Source organism: Giraffa tippelskirchi, chromosome 8 (genome assembly GCF_054371585.1).
Source record: "Giraffa tippelskirchi isolate mGirTip1 chromosome 8, T2T-mGirTip1v1.2.pri, whole genome shotgun sequence".
In the NCBI taxonomy this organism is placed as follows: domain Eukaryota; kingdom Metazoa; phylum Chordata; class Mammalia; order Artiodactyla; family Giraffidae; genus Giraffa; species Giraffa tippelskirchi.
Window position 1 is genome coordinate 59283446 of NC_137282.1, and position 22934 is coordinate 59306379.

The following is a 22934-nucleotide window of genomic DNA, read 5'->3' on the forward strand; positions in this document are numbered from 1 at the left end:
GGTCCTGGGTGTTCATTGAAAGGACTGATGTTGAAGCTGAAACTCCAATACTTGCGCCACCTCATGCGAAGAGTTGACTCATTGGAAAAGACCCTAATTCTGGGAAGGATTGGGGGCAGGAGGAGAAGGGGAGGACAGAAGATAAGATGGCTGGATAGCATCACCGACTCGAAGGACATGGGTTTGGGTAGACTCCAGGAGTTGGTGATGGACAGGGAGGCCTGGCGTGCTGCGATTCAGGGGGTCACAAAGAGTCGGACACGACTGAGCGACTGAACTGAACTGATAACTATGGTGTGTATCAACATTAGAAATTCAGAATATGCTAAGTGGTTAAGAAAAGGCCCGCTTATATTATTGATCTTCTTAAGAACATATAACAACTTCTGTTTCCATACATGCCATGCTTACACAGCACAGTACTTATACATGTAAACATTTACCCTTTATTCTCCAAAGTCTTCCATGTATACTTGTACATTTCAACTAGACATAGATGGGTGCTATAAAATGTCCTAGCTTCTCTTTTGGCTTATTATTATGCAATCCATCACTTTTTATTTTATTACCTAATGATGACCTGCAAAGGGAATAGTCAAAACTCCCCCAGCTTCAGTTAGAGATAATCTCTGCAAATAAAACAAGGTTTATAGCTCCTTTGGCCGCTTCAGGGGTATGCAATGCCAAGATGTCAGCTATTCTGGGCACTTTTCTCATTTATGATACCTTGTAGGCACAAAGGAATCTCCCAGGTGTTAGGAAAGAACTGCTTTCTTTCAAATGTGTGGAAATAATCAACACTTCTAAAAAGTGCATAAACAGCTCCCTTGGATTTTAAATTGCTTGTTTAAATGATGTCTTTTAATCATCCTAAGTGCTTTCAATAAATCACCTAAGAAGTTCTAGTGTATTCTAATCCGATCCTAATCCTATTCCCTCGCCATCTGTAAGCCTTCTCTGAAGGTCAGTGGAACTTCACTCTGTGTTCTTTAATACCACTTGAATTTGCTTGCCTGACAGTGTATGGAGTCATCTTCTAATAAGATTTTTTGCATCTTGTTCTTATACTTTAACAAACTATTTTGGAGATCTTTTCATGTTCAGTTCAGTAGCTCAGCTGTGTCCGACTCTTTGCGACCCCATGTTCTGCAGCACACCAGGCCTCCCTGTCCATCACCAGCTCCTGGAGTTTACCAAAACTCATCTCCACTGAGTTGGTGATGCCATCCAGCCATCTCATCCTCTGTCGTCCCCTTCTCCTCCCACCTTAAATCCTTCACTGCATCAGGGTCTTTTCAAATGAGTCAGCTCTTCTCATCAGGTGGCCAAAGTATTGGAGTTTCAGCTTCAACATCAGTCCTTCCAGTGAACACGCAGGTGTTCATAGGTCCATCCAGGTCTCTACAATGGAACATAGGTCCACCCTTGTCTCTACAAATAACCCACTTTCACTCCTTTTTCTGGCTGAGTAATATTCCATTTTATATATTGCAGGGCAGGAATAAAGACACAGACATAGAGAACAGATGAGTGGACCTGGGGGAGGGGGGTGAATTGGAAGATTGATATTAACATATGTGTACTGCCCTGTGTAAAACAGGGCAGCCAGTGGGAACCCAAAAGGCAGAGAGCTCAGCTCAGTGCTCTACAGTGACCGAGAAGGCTGGGATGGCAGGAGAAGTTCAAGAGGGAGGGGATATATGTACACATAGAGATGATTCACTGCATTGTAGAGCAGAAACTAACACACCATCGTGAAGCAACTATATACCCTAATTTACAAAATCAAGTAGATATTTCTGTCTTAACATGAAAATCAAAGCAGATGGTGACTACAGCCATGGAATTAAAAGACACTTCCTCCTTGGAAGGAAAGTTATGACCAACCTAGACAGCATATTAAAAAGCAGAGACATTACTTTGCCAACAAAGGTCCATCTAGTCAAGGCTATGGTTTTTGCAGTAGTCATGTATGTATGTGAGAGTTGGGCTATAAAGAAAGCTGAGTGCCCAAGAACTGATGCTTTTGAACTGTGGTGTTGGAGAAGACTCTTGAGAGTCCCTTGGACTGCAAGGAGATCCAACCAGTCCATCCTAAAGGATCAGTCCTGGGTGTTCATTGTAAGGACTGATGTTGAAGCTGAAACTCCAATACTTGGGCCACCTGATGAGAAGAGGTGACTCATTTGAAAAACCCTGATGCTAGGAAAGACTGAAGGTGGGAGGAGAAGGAAATGACAGTGGATGAGATGGTTGGATGGCATCACTGACTCAATGGGCATGAGTCTGGGTAAACTTCAGGAGTTGGTGATGGACAGAGAGGTCTGGCTTGCTGTAGTCCATGGGGTCACAAAGAGTCGGACATGACTGAGCGACTGAACTGAACTGAACTGGATGGACCTAGAGTCTGTCATACAGAGTGAAGTTAAGTCAGAAAGAGAAAAATAAATAGTGTATGTTAATACATATATGTGTAATCTAGAAAAATGTTGTAGATGAACCTATTTGTGGGGCAGGAATAGAGATGCAATATAATTATGTTTTTATTTGCATTCATAGTTTAGTAACAGGGGTTACTGAGAAGAACAGATACGTGCTCAGCTCCTACTGGGAGTCCTCTGGTAAGGCCTTTTCTATATATGTTGCCTCACTAATTCTCATGCGACCCTATGAGGTCAGAGTTATCTATAAATTAAAGAAACTGAAGGAAAGTGGTGAATCATTTGGCTAGTAGTAGGGGAAGTTAGATTTGAACAAGACCTGTGTGATTTCAAAGGCTGTGTTTTTCATTAGATTCCCATTTGCTTATCTTAAGAAGTCATTTTACTGTTTCTTATTTGAATGTCTAAGTAAGTATCTTCCTTCATGTGTGAAGAGTTCATGATTTTCCCTCCACTTGCAGCTCTGAAAAACTACCACAGCCCTAAAATTGCAGCTTCTCCAAAATGCTTGTTGACTAGCTTGGTTCTAAATGAAATAGCTGCTTAATATTTATCTTAACTAACTAAACGAAGTAAATATGGAAAATTTCTTATTTTATGAGAAGTGTCAGCTTCTCATCCCTGAAAGTTAGAGTAAATTTGCTGCATCACATTTTGTGAAGGATTCATGATGAGAAGAATGTAATTTCTCAGAAACTGTCATGTGCAGGAGGCAATTCTCCTTGGTCATAAGCTTGATAATCAAGGAAGACAGACATCCAAGAGACTGAGATACAGCAATCACAGCGTCTTTATGCTCATGTAGGAAGGTATAAAAGGCTAAGAGGTGGACATGTGCCACTGAGTTTCTTAAACTGTATTTTACATAAATTATATCATATCTTCTTGTTTAAGTATATTGCAATGCCTCTTATTTAGAATTTGCTAGAGATACTCTGTCATTAGAAAAATTATTCATATGGTTAGGCCTGTAAAGTGCTCACTTGCAGATTGCATTTTCTGAAACTACGTGAATGTGAATGGGATTTGTTCTATTCTTTTCTTCTGTGGAAACATGCTCCCAGGCCTCAACAGGCAGGCTTCAATCTGAGTGGTGCCTGGAAAATGCTTGCCATCCAAACTCAACTAAGCCATTTCTAGACAGAGCTTTTCACAGTCACTGCACCTTCTCTCTGGAAAGAGGAACTTTCTCCAGTATAGCTAGAACTAGTATCTGAAATTAGGATCCTCCATCCACCCATCAACCCATCCACCCATCTACTAATCTACCTAGTTCCTTCCAAGGTCCAGGAACACTGCTGGGTGCTCTGATCCTTGAGGTATCCTGACAGTTAGTGCTACCCTTAGGATACTGACTATCTCCTGAGAGAGGTGCGTAAATACTAAACTGGTAGCCAAAATAAGAATTAAATTGAGGTCATTCTTTTCAAAGAGAAAAATAAAATGAGTCATGAAGGTATTACAAGGGAACTTACCTTGGTCTGGAGCGTCAAAGAAACAGGACTTCTGCGAGTGTCTTTCCAACTGATGCCTAAAGAGTAAAGAACACTTAACTGGAGGAAGAAGTATGGGAATTGTGTTCCAGGCAGAAGGAACAGCATTGGCAAAGGCCCTGAACAGATGAGAAGCTCAGCCTTATGAAAGAAAGAAACTGATGTCACTCGAGCCTGGAGAGTTTCCTCTATGAGGCTAAAATTGCAGGCAAGGGCAGACTCCAAGGGCATCTTCAGTCATATTGAGCATTGGGGTTTCCCCAGAGTGCTATGGGAATATAATGTGTAAAGGAAAGAAAAGATTGGAACTGTGCTTTCCAACCTCCATTTAGGCTGCTAGAAGTAGGAAAACGGTAGGGATGCAAATAGTTGGCCTCAATTTTCACAGAACCATCTCTGGCCCCTCCTTCTCCATGTCTGTTCATGGTTCCCAGAGCCCAATTCGAACTACCTTGCATGGAGGCCCTGACTACTTCTAAAGCCCAATCAAACCTAAGAATATTCTTTCAAAATGCTCTAATGTGTAAACTTAAATGTAGGCTTAACTATGTTTAGGTTTACATAAGGGACAGCCCCTGCTTTTTCACCTAAGAGAAGAAGATATAATGTGTTCACATGAAAATTTAAACTCTAATGAAATGAAATAACCCTAAGGTCATCAAGGCAAATATTTTCCCCAGACTTTACATACTGAAAGAAATAGCCAATTACTTAAACTGCATGTTACTTTACATGTCTTACTCCAAATTTCTAATGTCTTAAACAAAATTAAGACAAATTATCCAATTGGGAAAATTGCATAATATCTGTCATTGCCCGCTGAAGTTTTCTATTATTTTAGTGTGTGTACATCCGTGTGCGTATACACGCATGCACTCCTTCAGTCGCATCTGACTCTTTGCGACCCCATGGACTGTAGCCCACCAGGCTCCTCTGTCTATGGAATTTTCAAGGCAAGATTACTGGAGTGGGTTGTCATTTCCTACTCCAGATTATTTCAGTACTGCTTTTTAAACTAAAGGCAGCCAGTCATTTTAACATGACTGTAAATCTGGTAACAGCTTGTATTTTTCTTCTAGCTTTTGTTTCAGTAATTTTTGTTTCAAAACTGGTAACTTTTAATATATTGACCATTCATACCTCACTGGACATGCTCCTTCACTGTCAATTAACTACACAAAAAAAGAATCCTGCCTCCATTTCTTTAGATTGTAATTTTTTAATGAGATATTACAGTTTTCCTATAATTTCCCAGAAATAGAGAAAGTGAAATTAGCACTGATTTTGCTACTAATTTAGAATATGGAGTTACTTAATGTCTTTAAAATACATGTTATTCTTAGAAAATTAACAACAAACCCTTGAGTAGTGAAAAATATGTGCAATAAAGGACAAAGAATGAATGCTGTTATTAAACAAAGGAATAAAATCAGCAAAAATGACACGAACTAGGAATAACTGGGAACTGGAGTAGAAGTAGAAAACCAAATACTAATACAGTTGAGCTCTGAGGCTCAGGGAACCTGAGAGTTGGGGTGGGATTACTGAGAATGGCTGTTGTCCAGAATGAGCAAAGACGAGATCCACTGAGTGTATAAATTCACTTTGATATGGAGCCTGGCCTCAGGCCTGTAGATGATGATACCCCAATGTCTCCTTCAGAAGTGGTTTCGAATAACCAGACTTACAGCCACTGCACGCGTGCGTGCATGCGCACACACACACACACACACGAGCCCTGAGTGCCAACTTATTCCTGTGTAGTAAGCAATGAAATACTACTTCCAGCCTACTGAGGGAACTCACAGTGTGATGCTTCTCTCTTCAGGCAAGCAACACATGGGACTTAATTTTAATCAAGTCAGTAAGAAGGGCAAGAACAGCCCATCTTAGGGGAGGAATGTCTGCATGCAGGGGTGTTACAGCTCCACCCTCTCACAGTAATATGCCTGCTACCAGGCCTCGGGAGGTCTATTTCTTGAAGTCCAGCCCTTTCCGCAAATAGGGTTGGGATGTTCCTACTATGTTTTGTTTTCCCTCCCCCACACCTCTTCCAATCAGTGCCTGTGCAAATGAGTTTTGCAAAGTACCAGAATTTCCATTAAAAAATAATTTGTTCATTGAATATCTTTTTATTGAGGTCTTGACTATGTGTTGGGCACTATCGAAAGTGCTGAGGATAAAGCAAGAAAAAGTCAGACTATAAATCCCTCCTCTACCCGCAATATTTAGCACAGACGGCCTACTTTGTACTAAGAAACCATTCTCACTTCCTATCCCCTTCAGGCTCTGCTTTGTGATATGGAACTCTAGAAATTCCATTTCAGTGTTCCCCCTGTTCTCTGCTGCTGCTAAGTCGCTTCAGTCGTGTCCGACTCTGTGCGACCCCATAGATGGCAGCCCACCAGGCTCCGCCATCCCTGGGATTCTCCAGGCAAGAACACTGGAGTGGGTTGCCATTTCCTTCTCCAGTGCATGAAAGGGAAAAGTGAAAGCGAAGTCGCTCAGTCGTGTCCGACTCTTAGCGACCCTGTGGACTGTAGCCTACCAGGCTCCCCCGTCCCTGGGATTCTCCAGGCAAGAACACTGGAGTGGGTTGCCATTTCCTTCTCCAGTTCATGAAAGGGAAAAGTGAAAGTGAAGTCATTCAGTCGTGTCTGACTCTTAGCGACCCCACGGACCGCAGCCTACCAGGCTCCTCCGTCCATGGGATTTTCCAGGCAAGAGTATTGGAGTGGGGAGCCATTGCCTTCTCCACCCCTGTTCTCTACTCACCTCTAATAACAGCCAAGACAACGACGGATTGGATAGAACCAGGAAGGTGGAAGAACTTGCTCCTTTCTGCCCACCTACTTCCTGTCTGCACCCTATGAACTTCCTGTCTGCTCCCAACTGACTTCCTGCCTGCCGCCTGTGGATTTGTAGACTCCCTGTAGGCTCCTCATGGTCTTCCTGTCTACCACTTATTGACTTCCGGCCTGGTTCCGGTGGACTTCCTGTCTACCCAGTAGACTTCCTGTCTGTTCCTTGTGAACTTCCTGTCCACCTCCTGTAGACTTCTATCTGCCCAACATGGACTTCCTGTCTGCTTCCTGTTCATGTCAGCTTGGCTTCATCCTGACAATGGCAGTTGATTCTAGTAATAGCAGCTTACAGCAGTGTACACAAGTGACTTAAAAATCCAGCTGCAAGGTGCCCCCTCCCAGTCCTGGCACCAGTGGGCCAAGTCCTCATACTCAGGAGTTCGAGCCCAGCTCCAAGCAACTAAATTTTAATCATCCTAACTTCTTCCTCAGTCCCTCAACTTTAGGTCCAATAACTGCTTTCTGCACTTGCTATGCTGTGATGTCTGGGTATTTTCCTTTTCTGTTTTCAGTTTTTTAATATGCAATTAATGCACTGTATTAATTCTCTCTTTTCAATTAGTTTATGTGGTTTGTGTCCCCTAACTGGGCTATAATTAATACCGATAATGATAAATCTGAGTAGAAAAATAAATCAGGGAAGGGGATAGGAAGTACACGTGAAAGGAGAAGAATAGGCAATTTTAGATGGGGGGGCTAGGTCCTCTTGTTAAAAGTGATATTTAAGAAGAAAAATGTTACATGTGAGTTATGCAGGTACAATCAGACTGCTCTGGTTAAACCTCAGGCAAGGCAGGATCACACTTTAAAGATCTTGCCTTCATCTGACCTCCTTTTTATAGTCTCTCTGGCCTGGACTTTCTCTGAAATAGTGACTCTCTAAAAAGTAGGTTTCAGGTCCTTTGGAAAATCCCAGACATGAATCATCCCTTAGAGGGATCACATCCTTGCTCCTCCAGGGGATCATAAGGCTGTTCTCAGGTTGAACTTTGCCTTGTAGAAAATTCTGGTCATACTGGTTATGAAGATGAGCACCATTCCAGTGATCTTCACAGTAAATATTGTATTGGCCACAGAGAGTGTCCATATGGGAGCTGCCATACAGGGGAGGCACTTGCTTCCAATAAAAGGACATCAGGAGTACCAAAGACTAACCAGAACGGAGCATCCCACTCTGTCCTCTCCCCATGATCTGTGGCTACCTGCCACAGATCTCAGAACAAGGATCACTTGCTTTATCTTTAACATCCCTGGCACATATTCCAACATAGGAAGTCTTCAATTGACTCCTCCTTGCAATGAAAACTAATAGTATCCAATTCTGTTACAGTGAAAACATCCCTGGATGGAGAATCTAAAGACAAACATCCTAGACCTTCCTAAACCTTACCTGCCTTTGTAATATTGACCAAGTCATTTCTTCTCTTTGAATCTCAGGTTCATCACTTGAAAAGTAAGGGAAATGGAATAAAATTAAAGTTTTATACTTAAATTTCTTTAATCATCTCATTTTTTTTGTTTGTTTACAATGAATGGTAACCTAATAAATATAAATAGAAAAATCTTGTCACATCAAGTATATGCATGTTCAGTTGCTCAGCCGTGCCCAACTATTTTATGACCCCATGGATTGTAGCCCTCCAGGCTCCTCTGTCCATGGCATTTTCCAGGCAAGAATACTGGAGTGGGTTGCCATTTCCTACTCCAGGGGATATTCCTGACCCAGGGATCGAGCCCACATCTCTTGTGTCTCCTGCATTAGCAGGTGAATTCTTTACCATTCTTTACCTGGGAAGCCCCACATCAAGTATATTATAAATGTTACTTTATTGTTACGCACTCAGTCACGTCCAACTCTGCCACCCCACGGACTGTAGCCCATGAGGCTCCTCTGTCCATGGGATTCTCCAGGCAAGAATACTGGAGTGAGTTGCCTTTTCCTTCTCCAGCGGATCTTCCCGACCCAGGGTTTGAAACTGGGTCTCCCGCATTGCAAGCAGATTCTTTACCTTATGAGCCACAAGGAAAGCCCAAGAGTTACTCTGACCTTGTTCTAATAATAACATACATTCCATTCTGTCAATTTAAAGATTTGCATTATATTTAATCTTAAGTAATTAGCAGAAATTTATGCAATGATTCAGTACATTATGTTCCCCATACCCACCTTTTAAATCTCCTAATAATCAATACTCAGGTCATACTTCACCCAAAAACTATTTTCTCTACAATTTTCCTACATGCCTTCTAAGGCTGGCCTATTTCCAGCTGGTCTGCCGTCGCTGGTCCTCTCAGATGGTGACATTGTTCTTTTAAAACTCATATTAGCTCTGCTGACCATCTCCTGTGCGGGTCCTCCCTTTCTGCTCCTGTGTTACTCTCCTGGCTCAAGAATATTTTTCAAAGTCAGTTGCAAATTTGGCAACATTTCAGATAGTTCCTAGGATTTATTGGGTGCATTAGGAAAACCCTCAATGACTAGATTTTCCAGAGAATCCCTGGAGTTTGTGTCTGGAAATGAAACATCATGCAGTTCAAACAAGGGCCCCAAGTAAGTCTCCAACCAAGTGAGGGAATCTGCAAACTGAACTAAGAACTGTGGCATTTACAAGGTTTGCAGTACTACTGAAAACAAGAAAATAAGTAGATTTTAGGAGACGTGGTAAGTATCCTATGCATTAACACCTTAACAAACTACACAAGAGGAGCTAAAATTCTTCCAGATTTTGTGCCAAGGACAACTGATAGATTTAATATCTACTTTTTTCTAAAGTACTAATCCAAGTATACGTTTCCCTGGTGGCTCAGCAGTAAAGAATCCACCTGCAGTGCACGAGACGCAGGTTCAATCCCTGGGTTGGGAAGATCCCCTGGAGGAGGGCATGGCAGTCCACTTCTGGAGAATCCCATGGACAGAGGAGCCTGGCAGGCTATGGTCCATGGGGTCACAAAGAGTCAGACATGACTTGGTGACTGAGCACAATCCAAGCATAGGGCTGGCATAAAACCCTTTGAGAAAATCTAATTCTGTTATATGCAACAGAAGATAGTTCTAAAGAAAGCTTATTTAAAGTACTGACAATGGAAGTTTTAAAAAATAGCCTGTCAGAAATCTTATTGATTAGACCATTTCTAAAAAACTGTGCTTCAAGAGAAAAAGAAAATTCAAATTATTTGACCTTAGTCACTAAAGGAAATCATACAAAATGTATTATAACATGAATTTTATATTTATTCATATCTCAAAATAGAGGTTGAGAAGATGAAATATTTTTGTTTGTGAATGTGAAATATAATCATTCATTGTAAGAAAAAAAGGGAACTCAGTGTTAACGGGAACTTTGGAAAAACAAAGATGAATAAAACAATATCTCTTCAAGGATTCGCAGTTTGGTATAAAAAAAAACTATAAATAAATAATTGTGGAATGAATCCATATTTTTAAATATAAGGGCCTAATATATTACAAATCACCCACTAAATTCAGAGAGGGCATGATACTGAGGAAGGTGGCCTTGAGGTAGAAACTAAAGGAGGGCATCCTTACACTTCAGAGTGTTCAAGGATGATGCAATGGAATCCACATAAACGGCCTTGGAGGTCCCTGTGCTGCAACAATGACCTCATGATCAGGAGAAGCAAGATAGCCCTGTGATTTCAAGTGCTGGTTCTGAAGTCACTCAACTTAGGTTAAAATCCCACTCTTTCAAGAATTACCTTGGGAATCATCTGTAGAATGGCGATAACAAAATAGCTTTGGGCAGTGCTTTGCAAAATATGTTCATAATAGCATCCAACAGAGACTGACTCGCAGAATGACCATGTAAGGAACGCAGAAGATTCTCTCTCAAGTGAGACAACCATTTGCCTGATGAAAATAACACACACACACACACACACACACACACCACTGAAAGTCTCAAGGAGATCAAACCAGCCAATTTCAAAGGAGATCAACCCTGAACACTCACAGGAAGGCCTGGTGCTGAAGCTGAATCTCCAATCCTTTGGCCACCTGATGCGAAGAGCTGACTTATTTGAAAAGACCCTGATGCTGGGAAAGATTGAAGGCAGGAGAAGGGTACGAGAGAGGATGAGATAGTTGGATGACCTCACTGACTCAATGGACATGAGTTTGAGCAAGCCCTGGGAGATGGTGAGGAACAGGGAGGCTTGGCATGCTGCAGTCCATGGGGTTGCAAGGAGTTGGACACAACTGAGCGGCTGAACAACAACAACAATGTGAGTGTGTGTGTGTTTACATGTATATATATATTTTTGGCCATACCACATGGCATGTGGAATGTTAGTTTCCCAACCAGGGATCAAAGCTCTGTCCTTTGTATTGTAAGTGTGGAGTCTTAACCACTGGAATGCTAGGGAGGCCCCTCCACCACAGTTCTATATTGCAGAAACTGTATTAAGGACAGGCATGGGCATGCAAGCTGATTTGCCTTCTGCTAAGAAACCCCCCACCGCCCCGAAATTTGGTGATAGACAGGGAGTTATCATTAGGCTAATTGAGGTAATAAATGGGAAGCTATTAGGCAAGTCTTTGGCAAATAACATTTAGTAAGTTCTTATTGTTCCTTCTGCTACTGTCACGGTCATCATTATTTCCTATACTGTAGTTAGCCACATAATTCTATCCATTATTTAACAAATATTGAAGAGCACTTCCCGTGTGACACACATTTATGTGCTTGTGATTAGTAATCAGAACAGTTTTCTGATGTCATTTTGGTAGAGACATAAGCCCAGCAGATACTATTTTTTTATTTACCTTACTTAGCAAAATGACTCAATATACTCTTGGCAACACCAGAATGACTCCAGAAGTCATTTTAGGGCTTACAGACCTAATTCAGTTTACTATACTTGGGCTTCATATACAAATATTAACTCCAAATACTCATGGATGGTGTTACCAAGGATCCATGAGCTTGACTAATGTTCATGATCTTCCCTGAAGACTGCTTGTTACTTCTCCATTCACAAGCATCACACTCCAATTCTACAATAAGGATTCGGCTTGCACAATATTTCCTCCAGAAGACTACTCTGGTACTGCTGCCCCTCACCAGCGTGGAGTGAGGCATCTTCATTTCAGTTCTCCTAACACCCATATCTGTCCTATTTTATCACTCTACAGCAAATTAACTATCCCCCGATTCTCTCATCATACAATGCATTCCTTGGACCCAACTCTGATAGGCTCCGGCAAGGCACACTTCTGAAGCACATTCACTATTCACAGACAACTAAAAACAAAATGTTCATTTTGGTTTTGTCTTTCTTCTTTAAAAATACGTACTTACTATAAATCAGAACCACACTCCTGACTCCCATCAGACTGCTGCATTATCTAGAAACCCAGTAAAAAAGGGCTTAACTGATATCCACCTGGACATTTAATTAGAACCTGAAAGAACCAAGAATAACAATAATAACAAAAAGACATCATCATGTAATGTAAAAGGTATGCTATTTTTCTTCATGTGTTAACAGATTTGGAAGAGGAGGGATGGGGTAACCATCAATCAAGGAAAGGAAATCACAGACTTGGCAGCAATTCGTGGGGCATCTTCATTCAATAATTTTATTATCTGGCTAAAGATACAGGACTTTTTAACCCTCCTTTTTTCTTCCTTAAAATGCCTTTGATTTGTCCTATCATATGGTAAATGCCCCTTAAATGCACACTCATAAGTCTAATTGAGGTCCTGTATGCAGTGACCCTCTATGGACAAAATATCATTTTAGTTGGAATTAAGGTGTTTGGAAGATTAATAGTGAAAGCACACAGTTTTCTATTCCAGTCACCAAAATATTAAATTCCAATGTTTATTATGCAGAGGAGTCTTTTTCTGTTCCTTTCACTTTATCTTTCATGTAGTTGCCATTTACAGCTTTTGGTGTTAACTCCCATTGAGTTCAAAGAGAGCCAGAAATCCCAAGCTGCTGCCAACCAACTCTATTCATGGGACAGATTCCAGGGCATAGCTCAGCCATTATGGAAAAGCCTTGGCTCACGAGACCAGGGGCACCATGAGCCTGTGCCCCTGCTGGGTTAGTAGGGAGCAAGCGCCTTACTCAGCCTCCGCAAACAAATTCAAGGGTGCTGTGAAGGGCATGGCGTAACTCCCTACAACAAAGATGGCTCCCATGTCTGGTCTGAGCCTTTGTTGAAGAAAGCCAAGGACTCTTCCTCTAGAGCATTACATGAAGAGCTATAGCTCTTTCATTAAGGAAGATCTATGCTTCTCGAGAGAACAATGGGAGAAATCGACCACATCTTCATGCTTAACAAGTGTGCCAAGTCACCACCATCCTACCGTTGACAATTCTCCACTGTATCCATCCTCAAACCAAAAGCCTTTCCAAAGATAGTAGACATGAGCCCAGACCATACCAAATTCTCCCTAAAAAGCAGAATGCTAATATTTTTTTTAAAAAAATTCACAGGACATAGCATTTTCACATATTTAGTATTTCAAGGAATTAGTTATGAATGCCCCTTCAGCATCTAGTATTCACATACACACACACAAAATCCTTTACGAGATGTAAAGTCTGAATTCTCTTTCTAAACAGGGAAAAGAATAAGACAGACTTAGATGATTTTCTGGAGATGTAACAAATGTTCAAAACTCTGGTTGCCAAACGCGATCAGGACCTTATTGCTTCGACCACACATTTTTTTTTCAGCTTGCTACTTATATCACGTTTCCCTCATTGGTGTCTGACTAATTAGCTTGTGTCCAAGAATTTAAGCATCTTCTAAGCTTTTGTCTTCTAAAATGGAACTATTTTAAGAAAAGTAAAAGACAAGCCATTAAGATTTCAGCTTAGGTCAGCCTGAGGGATTCAGGTACGTTTTCAAGTTGACCTGATGCTCCTAACTCTGGGTTTGGAGCACAGAGGACCACCTATGGTATTGAAGATGTTTAAAGTCTAATTTAGATATTAGGCTCCTCTCGTGGCTCAGATGGTAAAGAATCTGCCTGCAAAGCATGACACCCATGTTCAACCCTTGGGTCGGAAAGAACTGGAGAAGGGAATGGCTACCCACTCCAGTATTCTTACGTGGAGAATTCCATGGACAGAGGAGCCTAGCAGACAGTCCATGGGGTCGCAGAGTCAGACATGACTGAGTGTTTCATTTTAGTTCAGATATAAAGGACAAGAAGAAAACACCAATAGCATCACTAGCCCAGTTAAGACCAGCACTGGCCAGCCATGGACTCATCACTATGCTTGAAATGAATGCTCAAATCTGTAAATATGTCACCAAGATCAGAATGGCAGAAATAAGGCACTTTCAAGCACTAGATCAAATAGCTCACAAGGCCAATCAGTTGAACCACTGTTCTATTCAAAATTAAGACATTCCTCCAGTGCTAGTAAGTGACCAGAATGTTTAAGGAACCAATAAGTCAGAACCAATAACCGCAAGGAAGTCACAGCCTTCAGACTTGGCCATACGTTCTTATGTACAGTTTTCAAGCTGCAGTGCTCTGCCTCACTCACTGTAGAACAACAATGACAGAGGTCAGGACCTTTATCCTGCTTCCAAGTGGGGAAAGGAAGCAACCCAGCATATTTTAGAAGTACCACTTGGCAGTTTTTCCTCCTGCTTTGGCAAATCAAAGAAGTCTGTACTGCAATGGTGGAAGAACAACCCAAAGTTCAAGGGAAATCTTATCACTTGTCCCCTTTTCCATGTCTCCACCACTTCATGACCAGCAGCATGAGCTGTACTCACCAATCCTTTGCAGGTCGAAAGAGCCACTGAGGAATTTTTGTGGGATCGCAAGGAACCTTGATAAAAACAGAAATCCTCGGGTGGGAAAGCCTGCACCGACTTCGTGCCCCGCTTTCCCAAAGTCTGGATGAGAAATCCAGGTGCCACCAGCTTGCTGGAGGCTTTCAGATCCAGGTGGAAGTCATGCCTGAAGCCTTTCAGCCGAAGGTGCAGAGAGTCAACTCCGAGGGGGGCCAGAGCCCTTTTCCTCCTCTGGGGGTGCATGATTTCGTGGGACACGTAGTTGCCCTTGTGGTCAACCTCGTAGGGAGACACCAGCTCAAAGTCTGAAATCAAGAGAGGATGTGTGGCTGAGTAATTTCAGAGTTCCGAAAAGGATCAGGAAGTCTTCAAATATAATTTACTACTGGATGATGTTTTCACCCAGCAAGAAAGATGGTGGAAATGTCAACCTCCACCTGTTCAAATCCAAAATGAATGCATAAAATCAGAGTTTAAAGGGGAAATCTTAAAAGGGGCCTTTGGGGAAGTCACTGTTGTCCCTATAATGTGATATTACCAATCCAGCAATTGCTATGACACTTCTAAGGAGAAAGAGATTACAGGCCAAATGAAGCTAAGAATGGGCTTTTTGGATCACTAGAGTAATTACAAGTAATAATTTTTATAGCTATAAACATTCTTTTAGTCATACTGTCTTTTACCAACATCTTCATTTCACTGGTAAGAAATTTTAGCTTAAAAATACTGACAATTTTTCAGAAAACAGTTAACAAGACCCATGTCCAACTCTTTGCTACCCTATGGACTATAGCCCACCAGGCTCGTCTGTCTGTGGGATTCTCCAGGCAAGAATACTGGAGTGGGTAGCCATTCCCTTCTCCGGGGGATCTTCTATCCCAGTGTTCACTGCAGCAATATTTACAATAGCCATGACATGGAAGCAACCTGGATGTCCATCGACAGATGAATGGATAAAGAAGATATGGTATATATACATACAATGGGATACCACTCAGCTATGAAAAGGAAGGTATTTGAGTCAGTTCTCGTGAGGTGGATGAACCTAAAGCCTGTTATACAGAATGAAGTAAGTCAGAAAGATAAAAACAAGCATTGCTTATTTTTCATTGCTTGGATAAGAATTCTCTCTTTCATCCCCACCATTAACACATCATCTCTGCCATCGAGAGGTCAGGGAGAGGTTGTTTCTGGGCAGTGGGCCAGAATGTGGACCACAAACATGGGGTGGGCTTCACACCAGGGATCGTATCTTCCTGCACTGCCATGCTCTAAACTTGAACCTGGGCTTTTAGACCACGTGAAGGTTGACTTGTCAAAGTCGGACATGCTCATTCTTGTCCAACTCTTGGTAATTCCATGGACTGTAATTCCAGGCTCCTCTGTCCGTGGGATTCTCCAGGCAAGAATACTGGAGAGGGTAGCCATTCCCTTCTCCAAGGGATCTCCCCATCCCAGGGACTTAGCCCATATCTCTTGTGTCTCCTGCATTGGCAGATGGATTCCTTATTACTAGCACCACCTGGGAAGATCTGAAGGTAGATTTGTCAAAGCTGAGGTTATGAAATATTTTAGCCAATTGATTGGTTTGATTTACATCTTTCAAACATTTAAACATATCTTGCATGTGTCTCCATCTGCATACTAGCAATGGGCCTGCACAGCTTTGGAGAAGACTTGCTATCTAGCCTGCATTTTGTCTAAACACCAGGAAATAGTAGGCAAGCAAGGCATCGGGCCTTCTCCAAATTCCCTCTAAGATGCCTTTGAAAAGGGTGTCAGACACCAGCACCAGAGGACTAGACCTATACTGCAGTGCACAGACCCTAAAGACTCAGGATGCAACCTCCTCTTACATGTAGGGCAAGAGTTGATCCTAATATTCTCACCCTGATCCTCCACCAATAAATGTTCTCAGGAGACAGTTTGATACTTAATAACTGGTCTTCTTGCTTGAGTTGGACATGCTTCCTGGAGTCATAAGGTAAAATAAAACATCGTCCTACAGAAGTGGCATTTGGTCATTTGGTGAACAGTACTAGCTAGGTTCTTCTGTGTATTCTTGCCATCGCTTCTTAATATCTTCTGTTTCTGTTAGGTCCATACCATTTCTATCCTTTATTGTACCCATCATTGCATGATATGCTCCTTTGGTATCTCTAATTTTCTTGAAGAGCTCTCTTGTCTTTTCGATTCCATTGTTTCCCCTTATTTCTTTGCATTGATCACTTAGGAAGGCAGTGATCAATGCCTTCTGTAAAGAAGAACTATACAAAAAAGATATTAATGACCAGATAACCATGATGGTGTGATCACTCACCTAGAGCCAGACATCCTGGAATACAAAATTAAGTGGGCCTTAGGAAGCATCACTATGAACAAAGCTAGTGGAGGTGATGGAATTCCAGCTGAGCTATTTCAAATCTTAAAAGATGATGCTGTGAAAGTGCTGCACTCAATGTGCCAGCAAATTTGGAAAACACAGCAGTGACCACAGGACTGGAAAAGGTCAGTTTTCATCCCAATCCCAAAGAAAGGCAATGCCAAAGAATGTTCAAACTACTGCACAATTGCACTCATCTCACACGCTAGTAAAGTAATGCTCAAAATTCTCCAAGCCAGGCTTCAACAGTATGTGAACCATGAACCTCCAGATGTTCAAGCTGGATTTAGAAAAGGTGGATGAACCAGAGATCAAATTGCCAGCATCTATTGGATCACAGAAAAAGCAAGAGAGTTCCAGAAAAACATCTACCTCTGTTTCACTGACTACACCATAGCCTTTGACTGTGTGGATCACAATAAACTGCAGCAAATTCTTAAAGAGACAAGAATACCAGACCATCTGACCTGCCTCCTGAGAAACCTGTGTGCAGGTCAGGAAGCAACAGTTAGAACTGGACATGGAACAACAGACTGGTTCCAAATTGGGAAAGTAGTAGGTCAAAGCTGTATATTGTCATCTTGCTTATTTAATTTAACTTCTATGCAAAGTACATCATGTGAAATGCCCAGCTGGATGAAGCACAAGCTGGAATCAAGACTGTTGGGATAAATTCTCAATAACCTCATATATGCAGATGACACCACCCTTACGGCAGAAAGAGAAGAGGAACTAAGGAACCTCTTGATAAAGGTGAAAGAGGAGAGTGAAAAAGCTGGCTTAAAACTCAACATTCAAAAAACTAAGATCATAGTCCATGGTCCAGTCACTTCATGGCAAATAGACGGGGAAACAATGGAAACAGTGACAGACTTTGCTTTCTTGAATTCCAAAATCACTGGAGATGGTGACTGCAGCCATGAAATTAAAAGATGCTTGCTCCTTGGAAGAAAAGTTATGACAAACCTATACAGCATATTAAAAAGCAGAGATATTACTTTGCCAACAAAGATTCGTTTAGTCAAAGCTGTGGTTTTTCCAGTAGTCACATATGGATGTGAAAGTTGGACCATAAAGAAAGCTGAGTCCCGAAGAACTGATGCTTTTGAACTGTGGTGTTGGAAAATACCCTTGAGAGTCCCCTGGACTGTAAGGAGATCAAACCAGTCAATCCTAAAGGAAATCAGCCCTGAATATTCATTGGAAGGACTGAAGCCGAAACTCCAATCTTTTGGCCACCTGAGGTGAAGAGCCGACTCATTAGAAAAGACCCCGATGCTGGGAAAGATTGAAGGTGAGAGGAGAAGGGGCCAACAGAGGGTGAGATGGCATCACCGACTCAATGGACATGAGTTTGAGCAAGCTCTGGGAGATGGTGAAGGACAGGGAATCCTGGCGTGCTGGAGTCCAGGGGCGTCCCAAAGAGTCAGACACAACTGAGAGGCTGAACAACTAGCTAGGTGGCACTAGTGGTAAAGAATTGGCCTGCAATGCAGGAGACACGGGTTCAATCCCTGAGTCAAGAAGATCTCCTGGAGGCAGAAATGGCAACCCACTTCAGTATCCTTGCCTGGAAAATCCCATGGACAGAGGAGCCTGGAGGGCTATAGTCCCCGGGGTCATAAAAGAGTCAGACACAATGAGCACCCCCACACACATGGGAACATTTCTTGAGTAATTCTTTTTCCGGAAAAAGAAATTTTCCTTTACAACCAAAGCTCTTTTGGTGTAGGTGCTTGCCCACAAGTCCCTGGGCTGTCCTGGCTGGTATCTGAAGGGTTACAATGGACCAGAGAGAGTGGGTGGCAGCTAGTGGGGGGTCATAAAAGCACGTGTCTGCTTTGGGCGAGGCAGAGAAGGTGGGGATGGTAAGGCGCTGCCCAGAGCCCCTGGTGATGAATTCCTCAACAAGGCAAGGGTCAGGTGCCTGGCACCCAGCCCACAACCGAAAGCTTGGCCACGGCCTGTGTGAACCCAGGCTTCCTGCTTCCGCAGGTCAAGGGCTTTGACGTCAACCCCTGGAGGGCTACTCCCGGGCTCACAGACCTGGCCCTTCGTCCAGGTAACTGGTGACCTGGGGCCCATACAGATTAGACAGGCAGCAGATGCTGGCTGGCAACTGGACAGCCAAACTTTGAAACATGTATAAAGCAGGGCCCTGGTGTCTTATAAGGGAAAATACACTGTGATTATTTCATATTTCACTTAGGAAAACAAGAAAGTAAAACAAACCTGCTTATATTCTATGCAATAATTTTAAAATGGGAGGAAACAAATTAGGTGTTAATATCCTGGTGTGAGATCACAGTCACCACTTGTGGTTGTTCAATCACCAAGTCGTGTCCGCCTACAACCCCATGGACGGCAGCACGCCAGGCCTCTCTGTTACTCTCCATCTCCCGAGTTTGCCGTAGCTCATGTCCATTGAATTGTGAGCCATCAACCATCCCATCCTTTGTCACCCCCTTCTTCTGCCTTCAATCTCTCCCAGCATCAGGGTCTTTTCCAATGAGTCAGCTCTTTGCATCAGGTGGCCAAAGTATTGGAGTTTCAGCTTCAGCATCGGTCCTTCCATGAGTATTCAGGGTTGATTTCCTTCAGGATTGACTGGTTTGATCACCTTGCATTCCAACAGACTCTCAAGAGTTTTCTCCAACACCACAGTTCAAAAGAATCCATTCTTCAGTGCTCAGCCTTCTTTATGGTCCAACGCTCACATCCATACATGACCACTGGAAAGACCATAGCCTTGACTAGACGGACCTTTGTTGGCAAAGTGATGGCTTTGCTTTTTAATACACTGGCCACTGGAGGAGGGAACGGCAAGCCAATCCAGTAAACTTGCCATGAGAACCCCATGAACTGCATAAAAAGAAACCCGTCCCGGGCCGCTCCTGAAACGGAGACAAGCTCTTGCTTATGTAGCTGCGTTTCCCTCAGCCGCCTTCCTCATCTCGCTTTCTGGACCCCGGGGAAAAGCTAGTGTGACGTGGGTTGTGTTAACACCTTTCTTCCTGCCCTGCGAGCCCTCGGGGAGTCTCCACCTCACACCCGCCTGTTTCCATCCCGACAGAGGCCCTGGAATGAAGACAAAGCCTGGGGACTGTTCCAAACCCTGGTAATGAGCAGATTTATTGCACATAAAAAGATGATTACCATTGAAAAAATCAAATTGTTCCCAGATGACATAAAGTCATATTCTTATGACCTTCACTTTGGAGGACATACAATCTTTATCCTTTATGGGGAAGGGGGACCTATCTCAACTCTTTTTCAAAGTAACTTTTAAGCCTCTTTTACAGAAACACACACAGCATTCTGCTGATACATCTTTCACAACCAGCTATGGTGGGGGTAGGGTGGGGGGGCGGCCTGGTGGAAAGCCATTTGCCAATTTCTGTGGTATAAATACTCCCACCGAGGCTGGTGTCAATCACCCACATGACATCACTGAACGTGGAGTTCAGAGGTTTGCATGGTAGCACACCGTTACAAAGTATTTCCACCATACAGAGACGATGTTGCTGTTATTCAGCCACTAAATCATATCTGACTTTTTGCGATCCTATGGATTGCAGCACGCCTGGCCTCCAGGTCCCTCACCATCTCCCGGAGTTCACCCAAGTTCACTGAATCAGTGATGCCATCCAGAGAAGGTGGGGATGGTAAGGCACTGCTCAGAGGCGACACAGGCAAATACTGTCAAGAGGAGAAATAACAGCGAAACTTTTAAAGAATTGTGAAGTGATGAGTTTTCAGTGTTTTAATTTTGTTCTTTTTTTATTTTATGTTACTTTATTTGTTTATCTATTTTCTGGATCTTGGTACCCGGACCAGGGATCGAACCCAAGCCCCCTGCAGTGAAAGCTAACCACTGGCGCCCCAGAGAAGTCCTAATCTTCTTTTGAACATGAATGATTTCCCTGCAAACTTCTTTTGATCTTTGACAAACCAGCTCACAAAATTCATGATGAGGTTAAGGGTCAGCTCTGGAGACCTGGCGCGTGCTCGCACATCACACTGGCTCTAACCACTGCGAAGCCACTCACTGTAACCAATTACAGTCCCTTCCGAGGAGGAAGGGGAACAGGAGTGAAAACTGAGCCCTGTGGCTCTCAGCAAGGATGCTACTCCTCCCCCACCCCAGGAGATACGGGGACACTTTGGTTTTCACAAAGCAGAAGGAGATGGCAGTGTTGTGGGGATATAGTGGGTGAGTCCAGCAAGGTTGGTACATATTCCTCCAGGCACAGGACAGGCTGCCACAACGAAAGATCTAGAGCATCTCCAAGGTGGAGAAGCCCTGACTCTTCTTATCAAGCAGCAGTCCTCAACGTCAAATACACACTATCAGTTCTGTGTAGATGACCGTGAAGAGGCTCATAGCTAAAGAATGCCATGAATGAACAAAGTAAGCAGAGTTTCTCCCCATGCACTTACTACTACTCCGAGACAAGGTAACATATCATTGGTGTAAAATGACAATTTCAAACGAACTCTCGAGTTTAAGGTTTAAAATTATAATCCCCCAAACTACTGGCTTGTGAAATCAAGAAATAAAAAATTAGTGAGATTCCTGATCCTTTAGAATCCCTGAAATAAGACCTCAGCCCTACAGAGGCGTTTTTAAGGAGAAGAAATACACACACGGCTGCTGCAGTCAGCACCCGGATCAGCTTGATTTCAAGAGCTGTTGACTAAGCACCGAGTCTAGGAGACTCCAGTTTCAGACTGAGTGCATGATACGTGTACATGGTCTGCCCGGTACCAGCTTTGAAGAACAGATTTTGCACATTGAGTCCTAACTGCATGTTCAGTGCATCATACCCATAGCTTGTCATCAGCCACGGTGGGAGCATTTAGCCCATGGGAACCAGCAAAGGTGACAAATTAGAGCCTCCAAAAATCTGTTGTTAAACAGTTACCAGCACATCTGGGCCAACCTGCCCTGTCTCAGGTTATGTGAATGTGTGAATATAAATCAATATAAACTATGAATGCACACACACAGACACAGACTCTTGTTCAACAAAACAAAATTCTAAAAACTTCCCACCCTTGACCTGGATGCTTAGCTTACCCTAGATTTTGAAAAGTTATTAATAACAAGCTCTTCTTTGAGTGCTATATCTTTGGGGATTTCCTGGTGGCTCAGATGGTAAAGAATCTGCCTACAGTGTGGGAGACCTGGGTTCAATCCCTTGGCCAGGAAGATCCTATGGAGAAAGGAATGGTTGTTGTCTTTGCTTTGAAAAAGACCTGTTATTATTATGACAAAGCTTAATTTGTAGAAAAAGCATTCAAGTCTCCTCTTAAGGAAAAGCAATGCTGAATCAGCCAAAATGAAATGGATGCACCGAATGTCTGAAAATAGAACTGATCTCAATGAACTTATCTACTGTTGCTCACAGAATATATGGAGTTCTCTTTCTAACTGCATAATTACTCCAGACACCCAGGAACATTGGCTATAGAGGTTAAAATATGTGGTAAACAAATCTTTTGGCCAAAAGAGTTATTTCGAAGCCAGCTCTGGGTTTTGACAGAAGAGAAAGTGTTAGTCACTCAGTCATATCCAACTCTTTGTGAAGCCACGGATTGTAGCCTGTCAGGCTCCGCCGTCCATGGGATTCTCCAGGCAAGAACACTGGAGTAGGTTGCCATTCCGTTCTCCAGGGCATCTTCTGACCCAGGGATCAAACCCAGGTCTCCTGCATTGCAGGCAGATTCTTTACCATCTGAGCCACCACGTTTTGAAGGTGTTCCCAGACATCCAGCAGTCAGCTAATTCCAGCATCAGACAAAGTCTATCCCATCTCTGCCATCCTATGTCGAGAGAGGTCACTGCTGAGCACAAGGAGTCTTTCTCTGATCTTGGGGAGCTTTCCATGGAAACTCACTCTCAAGTTAGCCATCTATAACTGAGGACCTAAAACGCCCTCACAGTGGGAGATGAGCGGGTGGCGT

General features: G+C 42.9%; 1 protein-coding gene across 8 annotated transcripts in view; it reads right to left on the bottom strand.

Moving 5' to 3' along the window:
- ADAMTS16 (ADAM metallopeptidase with thrombospondin type 1 motif 16) overlaps positions 1 to 22934 on the bottom strand; it is a 183002-nt gene that overhangs the window by 156970 nt on the left and 3098 nt on the right. For 3 of the 8 annotated variants that reach the window (XM_081523593.1, XM_081523588.1, XM_081523587.1), the window contains exons 1-2: positions 6710 to 6920; positions 3917 to 3972 (exon numbers count right to left, since the gene is read on the bottom strand). Coding sequence is in view for 1 of the 8 variants with exons in the window: in XM_081523586.1 (XP_081379712.1) it covers positions 14564 to 14889 (326 nt within the window). In the remaining 7 variants the exon portion in view is untranslated. Of the gene's footprint in view, positions 1 to 3916; positions 3973 to 6709; positions 6921 to 8188; positions 8244 to 14563; positions 14890 to 22934 lie in introns of those variants that run through there. The other 5 variants (XM_081523594.1, XM_081523591.1, XM_081523586.1 and 2 more) reach the window with 4 other exon arrangements.